At 39.8% G+C, this 20490-nt stretch overlaps 2 protein-coding genes across 7 annotated transcripts in view; one reads left to right on the top strand and one right to left on the bottom strand.

Annotated features, from left to right (window-relative positions):
* Positions 1-20490, bottom strand: part of LOC119558001 (blood vessel epicardial substance) — a 29051-nt gene that overhangs the window by 5439 nt on the left and 3122 nt on the right. For 4 of the 6 annotated variants that reach the window (XM_037871106.1, XM_037871107.1, XM_037871108.1 and 1 more), the window contains exons 2-6: positions 15344-16501; positions 991-1148; positions 816-918; positions 593-742; positions 366-507 (exon numbers count right to left, since the gene is read on the bottom strand). In XM_037871106.1, coding sequence (XP_037727034.1) covers positions 366-507; positions 593-742; positions 816-918; positions 991-1148; positions 15344-15886 — 1096 coding nt within the window. In that variant the 5' untranslated portion in view covers positions 15887-16501. Of the gene's footprint in view, positions 1-365; positions 508-592; positions 743-815; positions 919-990; positions 1149-2735; positions 2848-15343; positions 16502-20490 lie in introns of those variants that run through there. The other 2 variants (XM_037871105.1, XM_037871109.1) reach the window with 2 other exon arrangements.
* LOC119558000 lies at positions 8997-14536 on the top strand. Its single transcript, XM_037871102.1, has 3 exons — positions 8997-9966; positions 12879-13123; positions 13659-14536. Exons 1-3 carry the CDS (start codon positions 9341-9343, stop codon positions 14105-14107), a joined length of 1320 nt encoding a protein of 439 aa, XP_037727030.1. The 5' UTR covers positions 8997-9340; the 3' UTR covers positions 14108-14536.

Raw genomic sequence — 20490 nt, 5'->3', positions numbered from 1 at the left:
GAAAGTTAATGAAAGCGTGGGGAAAGGCTAGCCACAGCAGCGGTCACAGCAATAGTATAGAGAGTATATTTTGAAAAGACTTGAAAGACCACTTCATTCGGTGAATCTTTAATAAAATATTTTTAAAATATTTATTTTTAAAATATTTCAAACGTTTGGAATTAAACTATTGCAAAACATGAAAGTAGACAAATAAAAATTGCTATATAGTAGCATACAAAAATGTCAATGATTGGAAATCCTCTAAGCTCTAAGGGAATACTATATTTTCTGTTTTGCTAACCGCCGCTGTGCAAGATTAGGTGGTCATCGAACAGATAGTTGAGAGAGTAGACCGGGTCAGGGGTCAAGGGCGCCTCACTCACCCTGTAGCTGCCGGTTGATCAGGGCCGTCAGTCCGTGGCCCACATCCACACTCTTCTTGAGTATCAACATGGGCTTGTCCTCCGCATCCTCCGCATAGCCACCCGAGGGCAGGAAGCCATTGCTGGCTATCGATTCGCTCACCTGGAAGCGAAAAAGGTTATAAAATGGTTAATGCAAGGTACCAACTACGCTTTTAATTGGCAAAGCAGACAGCACATCCACACACCTGGGTGACCTGCATCAGCTTCTTGACCACATCCCGGCCGAGAATGTGATCGAAGACGGTCTGCAAGAAGGGCTCGGCCATAATTGACAGTTTGAGCTTGTCGCGATGCCAGATCAGCACCCGCGACTCCTCCATGGCCATAATGGAGACCTGTTATTATAGTAAAACAAATATTCAAATATTAATAAGTTAGTGGATCGAAGGACCGAGGGTGCACACCCACCTGAAAGTAGTCATCGGTCGAGACGCCAAACCATTCCGGCGAGTCTAGGAACTGATGGGGAAACACAATGTGCAGGGCTCGCTGATGCTGCGACACCACCAATCTGTAAAATAAGTTATATATGTATATCAATCATTCGAAATACGGAAATGAATCTCTTTTTGGGAACACTTACTTGCCACTCAGCACCAGCGACAGGCTGTCGACCTTGGTAACCTTCTCCTGGGCATAGACCTCCTGGTATTTCAGGGCACGTATCACCTTCATGCAGTTGAGCACCTTCTTGAACTGATGGCGAGTCACGTGCAGGGGCTGGAAAAGTGCCAGGTATACCTGCAAATACGATCAATAAAGTGAATGATTATTGTGACAGCTACAGATCAATTAAATATATTTATTTGACACTTTTTAAAATTAACTACTTATTATTTGCTTCCATTTCTGGTACATTTATTAAATATTTACTTGCGTATGACCCTCTTCTTATCAATCACTTTGTGCTCCTAAGTTGGTTCGCCCATCCAGGGGAATTAAATAAATATTTGCTAACAAATGCTTCCTAATCCTAAACCGGAAAATAAAGCCCATGAATCGTAAACCTCATAAGTACTAAGAAAATATTATTTGTTCTGTTTAATTCCCATTCGTGTATGTACTTTCCTTACGCTAAAAACTTTCCGCACATTCCCAGTAAAACACCAATGGGTTCTTCTTGATGGAAACATGAAGTGCCAAGTTTATGGGTAATTTACAAGTCTGTGTGGCCAATACAAAAAAGTGGATGGGTAAATAAACTACACTTCAGAGTAACGGAAACTCCCGAGCCTCTTGGCCAACAGACTCCCGTGGAGATCAATCGGTTAACAATCTCTGTTGTCAAGTAGATGTTACACTAAACGCTGGACAAACACATAAACAAATGAAATGGGCAAATATTATCGCAGATCGGGGAGTGTTAACTGATTTGCATTGCGTCAAGTATAACAAGAGCAGGCCCCCTTTTCAGAATTGTTTACCTATTCCTATTTGAGGCTGCACCGGGAGAAACTGAAGGTCTTTAAATACATGTATATATCATAAAAATATATCTATGGGTTATAATTTTAAAAGAATTAAATAAAAAGTAGATTTTAAAAATGATGTAAGTTTAAATTCAGGGTTGATTATATAAAACTAATATTTGAAATGGATTTTAATTTTATTAATAACAAGTTTAAGTCTTTTATATAATTGTTTCTATCTCACATATTCAATATTTTATTAATCTCAAATCTTGAATTTTCATATTCCTGATAACAATCGATTTTGGATCTTCTTCTGTCTTACAAATTTGTAGTGTATTTACATATACATAGAAGTTCCATGTGTTCAAGAGGTGGATGAGCTTCAGGCCCGGGGGCCAGATTAAAAAAGCTGTGACTAGTTTTTTTTTGGCGGGCCACCCTACCCCATTCCCCACCCCCTGGCGAGCCAAAAAGCCAAGACAGCGATCACATGGCCAAAATGTAAGACTCGTGGTAGCAACAGCAACAGCAAGGCAAAGCTGTTGCCATGCAAAAATATTGTGTGTCTTGCTGACGCAGCCGATGGCCCCCGATCCCTCCCAGCTCCCCAGGGGGCGCCCATGGATCGGGGCAGTAGCAACAGCAACACCAACAGCAGCAACACTTACAACAGCAACATCAGAGGTGATCGCATTGCACACGAGCAACATGAAACGCCAGCAGTTTTCAATTTTCCGCTACCCTAACTTGAAAGTGTTTATGTTTATTTTTTAAAAGCAAATAATGTTTTCCTATAAATATAATCATAGTAAATCAAATCAAACCTAGTTTTGTATATTTTTCTTCGCTTCATATATCATTTTATATCATATCATTATATCATTTAAGCATATCTTAAATTTAGTCAGAGTCTTACGCTATCGACTATCGACAAAGGACTTTTCTATTAATCCGAATGAGGTTTGGTTTCGATTGATTTTCTTTGTATATATATTGTTGGTTTTTTTGTGACTGAGGTGACGCGCGGCAATAACATTAAACATTAACGAGCATGGCTAAATAAATAAATAACATAATCAAGAGGTTTGTCCGGGCGACGGACAAATTGTGATCCGGGGCAGGTTTTCGGTGGCGGATCCAGCGGATCCAGCGAATCGTTTCGCTTTGCAACAGTCGCCGGTCGCCAGTCGGTCGTCGGACATTGCCGCGGATTCCCGAGTCACGTAGGCCACTCTCCACAGAGCCACCGAGCCACAGAGCCACCGAGCCACTGAAACCACTGAGCCACCAGGCGCAGCTCAGAGAGCCACAAAAAGCATTAAAAATAAAATCGAAATCCACAGAGGCAGTGAGAAGAAAGAGTCACAGCCACATTTACGGATGCACGGAGAAAAATATTGTCATTAAGTTAAGGAACCAATAAGCCACTAGTGGACCAGGTATCCCAAGGACAGTCAATATAGATGTATTATAAAAGATTCCAATTTAGACAACTATTAAAACTATTCAAAATAAGTTAAGTGTTGATAATTTTTCAAAAAAATAACTGCATCTATCAGGTTATTCGGAACTTATAATATAAAGTTTACCATAATAAAGAACAGAATATTTGGAAATGCAATAGCATTCCATCTAGTTTTTAAGATCTTTCTTTGTGTAGATAGGATATTCCATAAAGTTTACCATAATAAAGAACAGAATATTTGGAAATGCAATAGCCTTCCATCTAGTTTTTAAGATCTTTCTTTATGTAGATAGGATATTCTATAAAGTAATAAAGAACAGAATATTTGGAAATGCAATAGCATTCCATCTAGTTTTTAAGATCTTTCTTTTTGTAGATAGGATATTCTATAAAGTTTACCATACTAAAGAACAGAATATTTGGAAATGCAATAGCATTCCATCTAGTTTTTAAGATCTTTCTTTGTGTAGATAGGATATTCTATAAAGTTTACCATAATAAAGAACAGAATATTTGGAAATGCAATAGCATTCCATCTAGTTTTTAAGATCTTTCTTTATATAGATAGGATTGAACATAATATAGATAATAGGATTAAATAATGTAGAAAATTAGTCTCTGTGTAGAGCTACAGATACCGCAGATTAGCGGACTCTAGATGATGATGAACTGCCGGCTGGACAGCTACGCATACATGATGGACTGCCATCGAATGGGAAGCCGGTAACTCGGAACGGGGATAGGGTCGTTATTCCTTTGCTGTGGGAAACAAAGCGCAATTCCGCTGTGCCGCCGCAATTTGCAAATTGAAATCAATGAAAGCGAAAGAATTCCATCAAAAAGGTTTACATATATCAAAACCGAAACAGAGCAATTTGCGAGCGATCGTTGGCCAGAGATAATGCTCCACCCTACTTTGACCCAACTCTGGTTCCGATCGCATCAGATTAACCTTAAGTGATGGCCAACAAAAAATCCACTCTCCCCAAAGCCATGAATAAATTTAACTGGCTCAAGGAAACCCTTCCGCGAAGATGGATTGCCATTTTAAATTGGCAATTTAAGTTAATAATTTAATTTACCAAGTGTTGTTCAAAGGGTTTAACCTAAGGACCCAATTAAATTTTAATAATATACTGATTGGAATGTAAATGTTTGTAGATAATCTAGTTTTGAGTTATCGAAAGGTTTGTTGTGTCAAATTAATTAGAGATTTTGGTGTTGGTAAAGAGTACTACATATTTTCTTAAAGAATAGCCCAACGACTGAAAGAATTCTTCTGGAATTTTTCGAAATGCTTGACTTAATCTGCCCCACTCCCAAGAGCATTCTTCTATAAAGCGCAATCACTCAATTGCGAAGAATTCTCCTGGTGCATGCCACAGATGACGATCGATCCATTGTGGAAGACACTTGTCCGGTTTAATTATCACTGATCGGGTTTAATTATTTCCTTACTCGGTCGATTTTTATTAGCTCTGTTTTATGTCTTTTTCCGCTTCTCATTTGCTCCTAACTGACCTACCCAAATAAGCATATAGCATGTAGATCATAGGGAGAGTGAAGATCAGAAAAGATCGGTGCGAAAAAGCATTCAAGAGACATTGAACCTGTCGTTCTGCCTTTGTGATAAGCCCCCCGAAGAGAGATTCTCTTTTGGGTTTTAAGAGAGGGTTCCAGAAAACAACGGCCATAAAATAAGTTTTAAAAAAGTCAATGCAAATAAATGTCGATCGGTGCACACGGCGGCGTTGTGTGAACTGTGGAGCTGGTAAACAAAATCGATTGCCGTCAACAACCAACTTAACTTAACTGATAACAAAGCTTAACTGCATCGGAGTTTTAGCTTATCAATGCGAAAATCAGTAGAACTTGTGGTGAAATACCAAAAACGGGCATTTTCTTCACTTTCTGATTATTATTTTATTATCTCGATATTATAACAAAAATCACACAAAAACTCTTGACAATACAACTAGGAAAAACAAAGTTATGGTAAATATTATTGTTTTCTGCTGCTCTCCAAATTGATTTCATATTTTTTCGTCACTTTTAGCGCTAATTAAATTGTCAGTAATCTACGCTTTTCTTTGCCAGGTGATTTAGGTGTCTCATGTGACTCCAGAAAAGGGGGCGTTGGGCGTTTCCGTAGACATAACCCCAATATTTCCGGATCTACTTAGACCGCTCACGTGGACCGGTGCTTTCGTTTTTTTACCCATAAAGGGATTACGCCGCGATTCGGACAATGATTGAGTGAAGGCGCGTGGGTGGGTGTGGAAAATGGGGCTGGTTCTGGGGGGCGGTAAAGGGTGGGCGGTTCGGTGCTTTGTGGAAATGTTGTCCTCTTCTGTTGGATCAATGCCACGACGGACAGCTGATGCTGACGCAGACGTCTTTCATCAGCTCTCTTCAAAGAAAGGAAAGAATGTTTGGTGTGCGTCAGGTGCTAAAAGAAAAAACATCGCCGAGTGTCCCCCGTAATCTAGTGGGGATTTCCCCTCTCCAATTGCCAGACCCCTTTGGCCTGTCCATCCATTTGTTGGCCCATATGACGCCAAAGCCGGCCGGCACGTCCGCATTTGAGGCAAAATTGAGTGGAATTTGCCACAGCGCCAACTGAGAAATAACAAACCAGACTTGGCCCACGTACCATCCCGTTCATAGCAAAAAAAAAAACAGCGAAAACTATAAAAACTAATCGAATGTCAAGATTATAACCACAAAGTCCAAATAGTCAACGAAAAATAAGATAAGGCAACTACGAAAAATGACTGAAACTATCTTAGGATCTTCAAAAAAGGCAAATGCATATTATTTAAATACTATTCCTAATAATAATAACTAAATATAATGCGATAAAATAACTAGTAACCTAGTGTATTCATTTAACCATATCTGTAAACTTATATTACTCTTTATTTTAATAACTTTGTTAATATTATTTTCAAAATGGAACTAATCCCATTGTGTATTTTATATATGTAGTGTTAACTGCCACAAAGTGTGCCAAAATAATTTATAACGTAGTTAATGCCAACATTCTATGAATAGTTTAACTTAATAGTTATATCATTCACAGGCCCATATATCATAAATAACTAACCAATCTAATGATTGATTTACTAGCACACAGTTCCACAAATTTATTGTCAAAATGATGAATCTATTTGGGGTTATCGAATATAACTTTTGCTAGGAATTTAAATTATAGGCTCTCAAAGAAACCTACTCGACTCAGTAACTTTCAAATCATATAATCAAATCATATAAAATATCAGGATATATATATATGTACACACCTTTGTTCATTGACCTAATGTTCTTGCCTAGCAACCTTTGATCCTTAAAACATTTTCCACCCATTTTTATCGATCCCTGCACTTGCTGGACTGACTGATTGATCGATTTCGAGATTCATTCATTAAAAATATTGCTTATTTTTTTGGGGCCGCCAACTCGCGGTACGTGCGCCACATGACAAGGGGATCTCCTCGAATCGATGAGATGTACATGGAGAGTGCTTTCTATATACGACTCCTGGTCGATTGCCGATCGATGCCTGCCCACAAACTGCTCATTATCTAATTGCGGTTCCCCAATCCCATTCCCATACGTTTTGTTCTGCTCGGCCGGACGTGGATCTCTCCTCCGATCGAGACGATCGATCGTTTTTGGCCCGTATAAGCCTCCTTATGGTGCATACAAATAATGCCATTAATTCCGCTTTTGGTCACCCAATTTGGCTGGACATCGTGACACTGGTCTTGATTTTTTGCCCACTCATTGTGGCTCTAAAGAATCCAAGGGGTTCGCGGATGTATCGGGGATACTGACAGGGTCCGCTGATTGGCCGTGATTGGCCTGCGCGCCCAACTCAATCAACTGACCTTTAATCAACTAATCAGATTGTTTATTCGCGGGCTGGTGTATTTTCTTCTTTTTGCGCATTATGTGGGTGAATATCTGCGAGATCGCAAGAAATGGTTAGGTTATGGCCGGGGCTTTGAGCCAATCTGGTCAGCGATGGATCCTCGACGAGCCCCAAATGAATCACTGGGTGATTCACACCATCCTTATCATTAGCATTTCCGATCGGGCTTAGATTCAGCGATTTTCTGCAGTGGGGTTTCCTTTCCATTAGTCTATAAACTAATATCAATTTCCATTGAATATAAAGCTAAATGCTTTCTGATTGTGTGTATGATTAGCTGGAAATTGTTTCAATATCGATTGGTTACAGCTCTATAATTTATAATATAAAATATTTTTTACTAAACATTACATAGCTATTTCACTTGGATCTCAAATTAGTAAATAAAAAAAAGCCACATACCAAATTTTTAAGTTCTGACGAAATCGGGTGTCTATAAGAAGTTTTCCCCCCTAACGGTTATGAAATATTTCCCAGACACATTATACAAATTCGTTTGGTAGTTTCTCTGAAGTGAAAAAAGAACGATCCGCTCGACGTCAGTGATGGAAATCCATTCGCCGTATTTGAACGGACGACTCATGCTTGGTAAACCAAAATTGTTGGCTCCAAAATATATGTATATATATGAGTATAAAACGGGGATTGCTTGATCGCAGTTGACGTCTGAGGAATTTACACCACATGCATTTTTCAGAGAATTCCAAACTTTTCCCGGCGCAACATGGTGGGAAAGTTATTAGCGAAGAAAAATGGCAGAAGAAGAGGAAGGGCCGACTGAAGGTTACCCCGAAAACTATTCACATGTGGCGTCCATTTGTCAGGTGCTTATAAGGAGGCATAATGCCAAACGATCGCAGCGTGACAGCCGCCGTTAATTGAGACTTTGTGGTGGTGATAAGGCGGTGGTTCTCTTAAATGTTGGGATGTACCTAAGAGACCCCCGTGAAAGCCCAGCCTCCCATGCTCTCACCATTTTCCGCTCTTCTGGGTTAATCCAGTTTAAATGAATCGCACAGTGGGATGTTAACAGCATTTTTGGGGCAAAGGTCGAAATTACATTTCCTTTAAGATCATCCTGTATGTATTTATACAAAAGTGTTCAAGACAACAAATGGTAGAAAGAACGGAGACTTGATTTAAATCTATTGTTCTGGTTGATAGCATAATCTTATTTCGTTGTTTCCTTTGTAAATATAATCTTTAAGAAGTTTTTAAACTTTTCTTTGAAATCATTATATACTTATACCTATTCTTTTTAAATACATTTCAAAAGCAGTCATATTGACTAATTCAGAAAATAGAACTATACCAAATTGTAAGTTACATTACGACATTTTCTGAATTTCATTAGTAATATGCAGTATTATAAATTATATACTTATACCACCACTAAGCGTTGAAGACAACCTATCTAATCAATTGTTATTCACTCCGTCTTATTACAAAAATAGGTTCTACAGCCCCAAATTTGGGCACAACAACATGCAGTTTGCGGATAAGAAAGCACGCGTTCATGACGAACTAGATTACTGGACATACCGTACCTCCGTTGGGCCCACTGTTGCAACAGCTCCGCCAATTCCATTCGATCCGGTCCGATGCGAGTGCAAAAAAGTGGATCCCGAAGAGCGAAGAGAGTGGAGCGTTCTCCGAGTCCGAGTCCGAATCCGAACCCGAATCCGAATTCGAAGAGAGCGGAAGCAGAGCGGGCAGCGACGTCGGCGCAAGAACTGGCGTTGTTGGCGGTATATATAAAACCTAATGGCAGCCCCGACTTCCCATTCAAAATCGCACACTCAGCGCGCCGCGTGTCGCACTTGGTCCCCCCGGAATCCAAAACAATACCAAATAACCATCCCAGATATTAACCAGACCCCAGTTTCAAATCAAATTCCCAACCACAACGTAACCCCAAAAAGCGCGGTGTAGAAAATTCCCCAAAATTCCAAATACATATTGTAACAGAAAGTTAAGTAACCCCAAAATAAGAAATTTTTTTTTGCTGTGCGAAGCGAGACAAAGAAGAGTGCCAAAAACCCAATTTAAAAGAAGATCGCAGAACAAGAAAAAAGAGGATTACCAACTTAAAATCGAAGGATCTAAAGAAACCAATGCAAAGATGTGCCACAATTCAGGGATCGTGGAGAAAAACAACGAGCAGCAGATCGAACGCTATATGGCATGTGGAATGCCCTCGAAGGCGGTGAAGAGTGTCAAGTACACGATGAAGAAGCGCGAGAAGAAGGAGCAGAAGAGGAAGGATCTCCAGAGGGAGCAGCAGTTCCTGGAGGAGCTCGAGCTGAGCAGCTCGAGCGGCAGCGATTCCGCCTCGATCACCGGCAGCGATAGCGAGGACAGCGGTGTCACCGAGACCCTACTGAAATCCCCAGCGACAGCGACAGAGAAGGCCACTCCCAATCCCAAAGTCAGCACCACTACAACCACCACCACCACCACCTTCTTCTCCACGCCGAAAAGCGAACTCCTGCGATTCTGTCCAAGATTTCGCAAACTGCAGCAGGAGCAGCAGCAGCAGATGCTCAAGGAGATGGAACTGCAGGAGGAGGAGTCGCTGGACACCAGTGCCACCAATGCGGCCGCCTTGAAGGCTCAGCAGCAGCGCAAGCTGAGTTCCATGGAGCCGTCGATGGACGACGCCCTGGCCATTGGCACCCAGATGACGCGACAGGTGTCCGAGCGAATCACCTGTCTGGTGGCCCAGCTGCAGGCCAGTCGCCTTTACACGTAAGTCTCCCCCTAGAAACATCATTATCATCACATACAAAGCCTTTAACTTGACTCATAAGCACTTGCCTAACTTCCCTAATATAAATATTTACCTATTGACAACTATTTGTCTAGATCTCTTGTATTATTATTTGTCTTGGTGTTTTGGAGATCTATTATATTCAGAACTCATAATATATATTTTTGTATTCTAACCTTTACTTGAACCCATAAAACAAAAGTACCCTTTTTATTATTGAATCTTACAAAATGTTGTTTAAATTATAGCCTTCTAACCTTTGATAAAAAAGTCTATACTCAAATTAGTAATTGTTAGTTTTTCGATCATTATGACCACTAATAACAAGCCAATTTATGCCATTTACTGCTGTTTCTACCCGCACATGCCAATGAAAAATTACAGGAAACGCCAAACTATTCTATTATTTTTGCTAACGACAAAGTCGGAAAACCAATTAATTTTGGGTTGTCCCACCCCGTAAACAAAGACTATTTTGTATTTTTAATCCCACATATATAACCGAAAATTAGCCAGTCTAGTAATAATAATGTAGTGAAATATTTAAAATCGAAAGAGAATTAAATCCGATCTTTATATTATATACCATTCTTATCGGTCGTTGATCGACATGATGCACGCCCCCCTCTATTAAAAACCCATAAATTCATCAGGTGGCGCTATCAGCTCTTATCAGTTCATTGTCACGGCAGTGGATCATGTTGATCACGCTTCTGTATTGACATTTATAAATGCAAATATACTCGTATAATTTTTCCACCGTCTGCCGTTGTCTAGGGCGCAATCCCGTTATGCAAAAAGCGTACCCAGGAAATTTCAGTCATTGCTCTATTAAAAGACTTTGAAGGTGATATATGTTTTCGCCTTTATTTGAGTTTAATGATCAATAATTAATAAGTTTAATTATAGAATTTTTATAGTTCACCGGTTCCTAATTGGAACCCCACACTACCCATTTAATCTAGGTTTTTTGACTTGGTTTTTGCAATTTGTTGGCCAGAAAGCGAAATTCAACAAAACCCATTTAATGGATTGTTAGCACCCCATTGATAATGCCTGGCAACAGACACCAAACTCGTGACCTGCACGATATAGATCGCTACAGTGGAACCGCAAGGAATTGAAAGTGTGTGGTTATAATAGTATCGCATTTTTTCGTCGATAACCTTTACAAATACCCCATAAACTGAGATAAAGTAAAGCCCAATTTTTCCGGGGTGATTCACTAGGATTTTTTCCCACTTGAAAGTTTTTACTGATGATAAGTGTGCGAGTCTAAAAATACGATATATTCGCGCCTTGACCGTAATGCTGACTCAATGTCAGGCGATAAGTTAACCCTCGGCCGGGGCAGGGGGGTGTGTCTCGGTACAGTCGTTATCTTGCGATCAGTGGGGCACTGTGACGACAATTGGCAAGTCAATAGAGTTCCCTAAGACCCCTTGAATCACCCGCTCTTGCCGTCTCGCTCTCTCGACCGATCCACAACCACCTGCTGGAGAGCAAAGTGCATTCGGGTCCTACGTCATTTGGCGAAGCTTTCCCAGCCGTACAGTCGAGGTCGCAGTGCTAGCACACAAAGGAAATATCTTATGAAAATATATTTCAAATCGCATAAGCATAGAATGCCATCGGAAAGATTAATGATGATGAATGATTTATGATAAAATTCTACAATTTTAAATTATTCAAAATTAAATATTTCAATTATTAAAAGAAAAACTTTTTTTGTAGAATTGATACAGTTATTTGATTTTTGCATTCAACATTTTTGTATTTAGGTACAGTTTAAATGTATTCTTTTGAGCGCAACTGTACCCCTTCTCTCTCTTTTGTCCATAAATCAGCTGGCTTCGCCGCGTTTTATCGTTTTATCAGCTGTTCGCCAGCTGATTCGCCCGAATTCGCCCAACTGCAAGTGCAAAATTGCAATATCCACGCTCTTATGCTATGAATATCGCCTAGAGACTGCCAATTTCTAGCTTTTAGTTCTGGTCTCCACGAGAGCAAAGCGACAGAGGGGGGATGTGGGGGGCGCGGCGAAAATATACAATATTCGGTTGCATGCGTTTTCGCACGTACGCCACTTTGGCTCTATTCGCCGCACTAAAAAAACGAAATAGTGTGCAAAAAAGACATAAAAACGTAACAGACGGATATGCAAAAATTATAGACGAAAGAGTTGGGGAGGGAGAGACGCAACAAATGCGTAGACACGAAAAGAAAGAGACAAATAGACAGAGAGAGAGAGAGAGGGAAGAAAGGGGCGGCGAATTCGCACGATCGCAATCAGTGCAAAAGTTCGCCGCAAATCAAATCTAATCAGACATGAGGGCCACGTGGGTACGTAATACCCATTTTCCTATACCCATACCCCCTGTGCCCGCGGATCGGGCGGCTATATCTTTTTGGAATTTGAACCATCGCCGATTGCGTTACTATGGCGTTAATAAATTCACTAGAAGGATAGGACCGAGACTGTTATAAAAGCACTTAAGCCACACGGCGAAAAAATATAGGTCATTTATAAATAGGTACCTATAAGTCCCATAAGTTTTTGATAATTAAAATAATTTTATAGGTCATAGTATTCCTAATTTAATAATTCCTAATATAACGAATTGCTTTAGCGAAAATATTCGTTAGATGCTATGATAATCATTATTATATGATTAATTCGATAAATACAGATTTATCGGTGTTTCTGTAAATCATGAAAGTGATCATTTTTTTATTCTTATTTTGAAAACTTAGATATTTAATTGCTATTATAAATATTTTTGAAAAATTCAAGACTGGAACCCCATAGTTTCTTCATTGACTTCTTCTCCATAGCAGTTAACCAATGATTACTATTTACTTATCGATAACTCTTTCATTTCAATTCCAGAATTTTGACGCGTACAACACAACCAGCACACTTGATAGCCGTTTGCATTTTGGCCTTTGTGCTGATGACTGTGGGACGCGACCTCATCGACCCAACGACAACAGTAGAAACCGCAACTGCAACAGCAGCATCTGCAGCAGCAACATCGACGAGAACGGCAACGGGCGGCGTTTTGGCGGCCTTGGTGTTTCTGGGGGCCTTTGCCACCCACTTTGGGTCGCAGATCTGGATGACATTTGTTTCGGGTAAGTGTCCTTAGATCGTAGGACTATCCTGATCTTCAGGGAACTTCTATCCACAACCATCCAGAACACAATTTCAATTCAGCAATCAATGATCTTCAACGGTCAATCATCAGTCGATCATCGTTAAATCGTAATTACATTTAATAAACCCTCTTGATAGAGACATTTGTCTCGAGTAAGTGTCCTTAGATCGCAGGACTATCCTGATCTTTGGGGAACAACCATCCAGAACACAATTTCAATTCAGCAATCAATGATCTTATCGGTCAATCATCACTCAATCATCGTTAAATCGTAATTACATTTAATAGACCCCCTTGATAGAGACATTTGTCTCGGGTAAGGGTCCTTAGATCGCAGGACTATCCTGATCTTTGGGGGACAACCATCCAGAACACAATTTCAATTCGGCAATCAATGATCTTATCGGTCAATCATCACTCAATCATCGTAAAATCGTAATTACATTTAATAGACCCTCTTGACAAAGGTATACAGCTTATTAATGGGTATTATTTTCACCACATCCTTGCAGGTCTCTCGCTGTATTTCTCGCTGCCCCGCCACGTTTTCGGGCAGTGCCAGCAGATCCTGTTCCCGCGCTACTTCGCCCTGAACGCCATGCTCAGCCTGACGATGCTGGTGGTGTATGCCAAGTACTTCCTGAGCGGCTGGACGACATCGGCGGGCATCCAGATGGGATCGCTGGCCCTGGCGGCGGGCATCGAGGTGGTGGTGCGTCTGTATCTGGTGCCACCGATGCTGCAGCTAATGCACGAGAAGTACAGGATCGAGGACGCGATCGGCAGTGGCCAGGAGGTGGGCAGCCTCGTCCAGGGCGACCTCGTCGACTGTCCGCACTACCAGCGCATCCACAAGGGATTCCGGCGCATCCACATGACCATCGCCATTGGCAACATGACGGTCATGCTGACCACCTGCCTGCAGTTGTATTTTCTGGCATCGAAAATACGCCTCAGCTAAGGCAGAGAGAGTTCGGAGTGAAGATGAATTTATAGTTTAGGATAACCCCACCCTCCACATATTATGCATCACACACATCAACTACTGTATTTCAATGTTCGATAATTGTCTCAAACTTATATATTGCTTATTGAACCATTGATCTTTGGATGCCCTTCCTCCGCCCCACACGCATTAAAAAAATATTTAATTTCTCCCGAGGACGCCTCGATTTCTGCGACCTTTCAATCCGATTTCCTGTGATAAACTCAGCCCGCCCCCCACAACACCACCCCAAGCACCCCAAGCACCCAGCCACCCACAACCCCACACGCAAACCACAGCACATTTAGCCCATAGTCGATAGCCAATAATTTACACGGAGTTATTAATTAATAGCCTACTGATAATTAATTATACTGTTTTTTTCCTCGAGCGAGAGCACGTAAATTCATTAATTTTCTTCTGTTATTTATTAATCCATCGAAAACTATGCTTTTCTCTGTTTTAAGTGCGGATGTTTTAGTGAATATAATTTATATTAAAACAAAAGAAAAACAACAACAAAAAGAAAAACAAAAAACCAAAAAATTCAAAAACCAAACACAAAAAAAAAACAAATAAATTAAATCAATAAAAATATCCAAAGCAAAGTCAATGTGTACAATTCAAATTATTGTTTTTCTTGGGGTTCCCTAATTCGATTGACAATTTTCCTCCACTGAGTGGTATTGATTGGGTTGTCTACTTTTAGGCTGATTGAATTTATTGGAGGCAAAGCCCTCAGAAAAAGGTGAATTATTCATTATCCACCACATAAATTTTAATAGAATCTAATTATAATAATTACCTTTTTTAATATCATAATTATTATAATTATGTTAATGAGATCTGGTTTGCTATAAAATACTAAGAATACTAAAAATACTTTAAAATACTATAAGGTTTGTTTAAAAAGTTCTCTTATACTTTCTATGTTCCTTAAAAACGGTTTTGTATTCAACCAAATCTGTATATTCACAATAATATTTTAATTAAGGGCGTTAGCTCCAGTCTTTATTAATATTTTGTAGGTCTAACTTAAAATCATTGTTCTATAAAATAACCTTTGAATATTTCCAATTGAAAACAGATGTATCTTAGTCATTAACACACTTGTGTTTTGAGTCCTTTAAGGTCTATTCTATTCATATGTAAGATATATATTTTTCGTTACTGAAAGAGATAGTCTGTACGACCTAGGTGGGTATGACTTACCGCCTCGATTTCCTGCTCGAATCTCACGGGTCTCAGGCGGCACAGCACCACGACGAGATAGACGAAGTTGACAAACAGTCCCATGCCGGACCATAGGACCACGTCCGGCGTGCAGGCCACCAGATAGCCGTGCATGCCCATCATCAGGCAGCCAATGAGCAGCATGGCCCGCATCCACAGCGAACCGTAGGGCCCATGGGGGGCCAGGAAGGCCAGGAAGAGGAAGGCCCAGCCGAGCTGAAAGTACAGGTGATGTGGCTGCTGCCAGCCGAGGCACTGTTCGATGGACCAGTCGCCGGGATTGATCGATCGTAGGGTTCCGTTGTTGTCCCAGGTGATCGTGCCGCTGCTGGCGGCGCTCGTTCCCGCCGTGCTCTGGGCTATCAAAGTGCCAGCGGAGGCCTCTGCCCCAGATCCTGGTGCAGATCCTGGTGCAGCTGCTCCGCCCAGACCGATGCCCATCACGCTGCTGGCGCTGCTGCCGGCACTATTGATCAGAGCGCCCATCCCAACGCCCGCTGCACTGCCCGCCGTGCTGGGCATTCCGCTGGTCCTGATGATCCTGCTTGGCCTGCTCCTGCTCCTGCTCCTCCGTTCGCTGCCTTCGTTTCAGTCTCAGTCGCTCTCCTCAGCCTGATCTTTGAGCTATTCCTTGGGAACACCACCTCGTCAATTGCCAGACTCCCAATGGGTTGGTGTATCCGCTGACTAAGCCCCAGGGCTCTTGTCTCCGCTTAGGCCAAAAACTCAAATTTTCCGGTGTTTTATTAAACAACTATGGGGGTTTCCTTTTTTAATTATAAATATTTTGTAGTTGCCTTAATTTTTTTGGGTGGTTTGGTTATTGCTGCTGCCCTTTTTGAAATGTTTGTGCTTTGTGGTTCGTGTCGCGACTAGACAGTTTTCCAATGGTTGTTGTCCTTGCCAATGCAAGATTAATTCGAATATCTTTTAATTTATATGGTTTATAAACTGTTTTTAGCTGCCCGCTGAGCTGTTGTCAGTGCCGTCGTTTGAATATTCGTTAATTTTTATTGTAATATTATGTTTGGACTATTTTTTCCCCTAGCTGCCGCTGGATTTCCCGCTGATGTTGCTCCTGGCACAGTTGCTGCTGCTGCTGCCGCCTGTCACATTGTTGCATTGTTTAGGCAGCTGCTGAAAAAAATTAAAGGAAAAACCATTTTAAAGACAAATCCCATAAACTTTCAACGAGTAGAAAGGGCTGAAAAATGTGTACAAAACATAAACTTGGCTTTTATATGCCTTTTTGAACAGCAATACAATTGTATGCAATTAGCTAAGACAGTTCATTAATTAATTAGTAATCGATATTGCAACACAGTTAAAAACCTTTGGGAACTGCTTCAGCTGCTAGCGAATGTTGCAATTCTCAGAGATCGAAGTAATTACACCAATCTATTTAAATATTTAATAATAATAATCCATTTTTTTTTTTGATTATTAATCATTTGTAAGCAAATTTCCTTCGTAAAAACACTAAATAATTTTATTTAAACAAAACTATCTTCAATGTTCTTATAAACGCTCAAGCAGCCGCTTCTTGTCTATCTCAATAACAAATGAATAATGCATGAGGTAAACTTTGGAAGTAGGAAGTGGGCTATCAAGTGCACATTCATTACATCCTATGCGTCGGATGCATTCCATCATTCCCACCAGTTGAATTCAATACAAGTGATTGGGAATAATGCACATGTGCCAAATTAGTCAGCTGATTAAAGCAAGCAGTGTGTAAATAATTAACACGATGACTAATCGCAACATGTCTTGGCCGTGTATAGGAAATTTATTGCTCCCCAGACAATATCTAGTGCTTCGCTGACCTCCTCTGTTCGCATCTTCAGCATAAATTCACGGATATCTTAAATACTATATATACCATACAAGAATCTATACACAAAAATCACGGTATTCCGAAATAAATCATACGAAAATACACAGAAACCCACAGAACCAAAGACTATCTGCAGTTTCTGTTCTCTTTTTGTTTTTTTGGCGATAGAGATCCGCACAACCTGTTCCCGACTCGACCAGGCCAACAAAACTTGGTCAAAAACTCTCCAGAGAGTATATACACATTTAGAACAATGCAAACAACGGCTGCGAGTTTTGTTTGCTGACCCCAATAGAGAACGGCAACAAAAAACTGGGAAAGTGGCCGAAAGTGGGTGAGGGTATGGTCTATATGGTCTCTGGTCTCTGGTCTCTGTTCTGAGGTCCCTGTATATTTTATAGTGTTGGGGTTGGTCTGGTGAGTGCGACTGAAAAGCGAAACATTTCCGGCCTGGACATGAATAATAAAACAAAGCCAGCGAATGGGCAAGATATCGGAGAAAGGAGAAGGGAGAAAGGGAGAAGAGGAGAAAGGGAGGATAAAAGAGCGACAAAGAAGGGCATCAAAATAATCAATTTGATGTCGCAAAGTTCGTGGTCGCCAATGCACTGAAAAAAAATATTTTTGATACACGTATCTTTTTACCTGAAGTCTTAATTACAGTTTGATTTAATATTTATGATACTTAGTCCGTGGGACCATCCAATCTTCAAAACACTGTGACCATGAACTTAAAAAAATATCTTTTTACTATTTTCTAAGACGTTTTATATGTTTTATAACGCAGATACAAAGTCTTTTTAGAAGTTCACATTACAGTGGACCAATCCAATCTTCCAAAAACTGAGACCATGAGCTTAAAAAAATATCTTTTTATATTTTCTAAGACCTTTTATAACGCAGAACCTGCATTGTACACCATATCACTTACAACTGAGAGTTAAAGAAATATATATATCTTTAGGATTTTTCCTCAGTGTAGTTATTGAAAGCGGTCAGCCAACCGTTGACAGACTGTCTGATGATGATGATGATGGTGATGATGAACATGATGCACTGGTGATGTCGACTGTGTTGACGATTACTCAACACTTTGCATATTGGCTGCACTGCAACAGTGTCTTTGGTGTGTGGTTGATAATGATTATGTTGATGATAGTGGCAAGTGACACACATCAGCCACACAAACAAACAAGGCCAACACTTCCTCATCATTACCATCAACGCTTCGGGGGTGTGCAACAAAACCGAGCAATCGAAACTCACCTTGATTTCCGAGCAAACAAATACCCTGGAAAACCAAAAATGTATGGAAAAAGAGTTGGAATACCCAAATGGTATCGTAAAATCGTAATATAATATTATTGCTTAAATACAAATAGTTGTTACAACAGACTACAAATCCCAAGTTACGATATGCGATACAATTATAAAGTCTGTTAAGTTCTCTGTCACGTTTGGTAAACTCATCTCAAAAAAAAATATATGTCTTCCTCTAAAACTAGTTTTAAGATCTTTTTTCATACGATAATAACATTATGGTTGTCAGGTGTTCATACAATTCCGCGGGCTTATAACAAAATATATAAACTTATTAATTGAGTTTAATTATGGAAAATAGTTTTCTAAAAACCAATTAATATAGCTTTCGGAAAATGACTAGAATATTAATGTATTCAACCTTCTCTATGTTCTGTAATTGGTATTTACCACCGCCGTTTATGGGTTAAATGGTTGGTTCGAAGGGTCGGAAATGCTTTCTCCGGAGCGTGGCTGTATTCAAACACTATAAATACCCTCTATAAAGGGTATACCCACACCAACGCACGCACACACACGTGCAGCAACAACAAAAATGTGGGCAGAGAAGATGAAGTCATCGTTTTGTTGCCTTGAAAATAAAACACACACACAAAAAAACACGAAAAACAAAAAACAAACAGAACAACAAATGCAAATACAACAAAGCGCGACTTCGCTTAAAAGACCAGAAATTAAAGTCCATAACCAAAAGTAAAATGGGTAAAACGCGAACGAAGCAAGCTCCAAAACTGCGAAAAATAAAAATAAATATTGCGAAGAGACCCGGTTAAAAAAATAAATAAAACTATGATGTACAAGAAACCTAAAAATAAGAACATGTTTTGACAACAAAATTACTATTTATTTCATGTTTAAAATCCTATAAAACTGATCCCCTAATCAGCCATATCAACCATATCTTGAAATACACAACAGATCATTAAAATTTTAGTTGAACTTTAAACTGAGAGTATATTTAGCCCAGTTAAGCAGTTTATTTTCTTATAACGATGCCAGTAAACACTTTTGATAAAAAAAATATAAAATAAAAACATTGTAAAACAGAACAAAGGGAAAACTGGTAAAGTAGAAAAACAGACTGGGAAACTTTTAATGCGAAAATGCCAATAAGTTGTGGCTGATAATTGCCAGAAGAAAGGGAAAAGTCGCTGGGTGAAAATGGGTGGAAAGGGCTTGGTTGAATGGCATGTCAATGGCCAGTGACAATATTGGAAAAGCGGGGGTTAATGGGCGTTATGGAGTCCTCTCTTGGTTTCCCCCATCTTTTTCCCTTCTGTTTCTTTTTTTTTGTGGTAATTTCGTATCGAAGTCATCGATTGCCTGTGTCCAGCAATTGGTGTTTGCTCAGTCGCAATCATCGTAAAATAGTCGTGGGGGGCATCTAATGAGATATCGCATATAGCCATTACATTTAAGCGGTTCGTATTCGTTTTTCCCTCCCTTTGAACGTTCGAATCATAGTGGAGAAAGTAGCGATCTTTGGTTAACATAAAGTTTAATATAAATTTACCAGTCATTTCTTATAGATATGCATGTTTGTATCCATAAAATGAATTGAACATATACGATTTTTCCAAAAAATATAATATGTATTGGATATTATACTTTCTATGGGGATACATTGAGTTTTTGCCCCTAAAACAAGAGTTGTGTAGTGGTTTTTTACGATTTCGAATGATATATAAATCTTACATAATTTGGTACATTTTAGGTGCATGTTTGCTTAGAAGATTTAACGAAAGAAAGACTAATATAAATGTATACACATAAAGATAAATATCTTTCAAAGACTATCTCCCAAATTGTTGTTCCGACCGCCTTGAAGATTTGGGAGTATACCCCAAACAACTTTAACTAACTAAAGCAATTTAAAGCAAAACGATTTTTTTGAAAACCATTGCAATCCGTTAAAATAGAATTTTAACGTAGTTTATCAAAAAGGCTTAAAAAACGTGACACTGAAGGG

This window comes from Drosophila subpulchrella, chromosome X, assembly GCF_014743375.2.
Source record: "Drosophila subpulchrella strain 33 F10 #4 breed RU33 chromosome X, RU_Dsub_v1.1 Primary Assembly, whole genome shotgun sequence".
Taxonomy (NCBI): domain Eukaryota; kingdom Metazoa; phylum Arthropoda; class Insecta; order Diptera; family Drosophilidae; genus Drosophila; species Drosophila subpulchrella.
The sequence above is the reverse complement of the archived record's forward strand: the minus strand, read 5'-3'. Positions and strand labels throughout refer to the sequence as shown.

What these genes read in the sequence shown, in the direction of transcription:
- LOC119558000 (XM_037871102.1), top strand. Translation starts at nt 9,341, where the DNA reads ATGTGCCACAATTCAGGGATCGTGGAGAAAAACAACGAGCAGCAGATC. An exon ending in CAGGCCAGTCGCCTTTACAC is followed by an intron (nt 9,967 to 12,878) that starts GTAAGTCTCCCC and finishes TTTCAATTCCAG; the next exon opens with AATTTTGACGCGTACAACAC. An exon ending in CTGGATGACATTTGTTTCGG is followed by an intron (nt 13,124 to 13,658) that starts GTAAGTGTCCTT and finishes ACATCCTTGCAG; the next exon opens with GTCTCTCGCTGTATTTCTCG.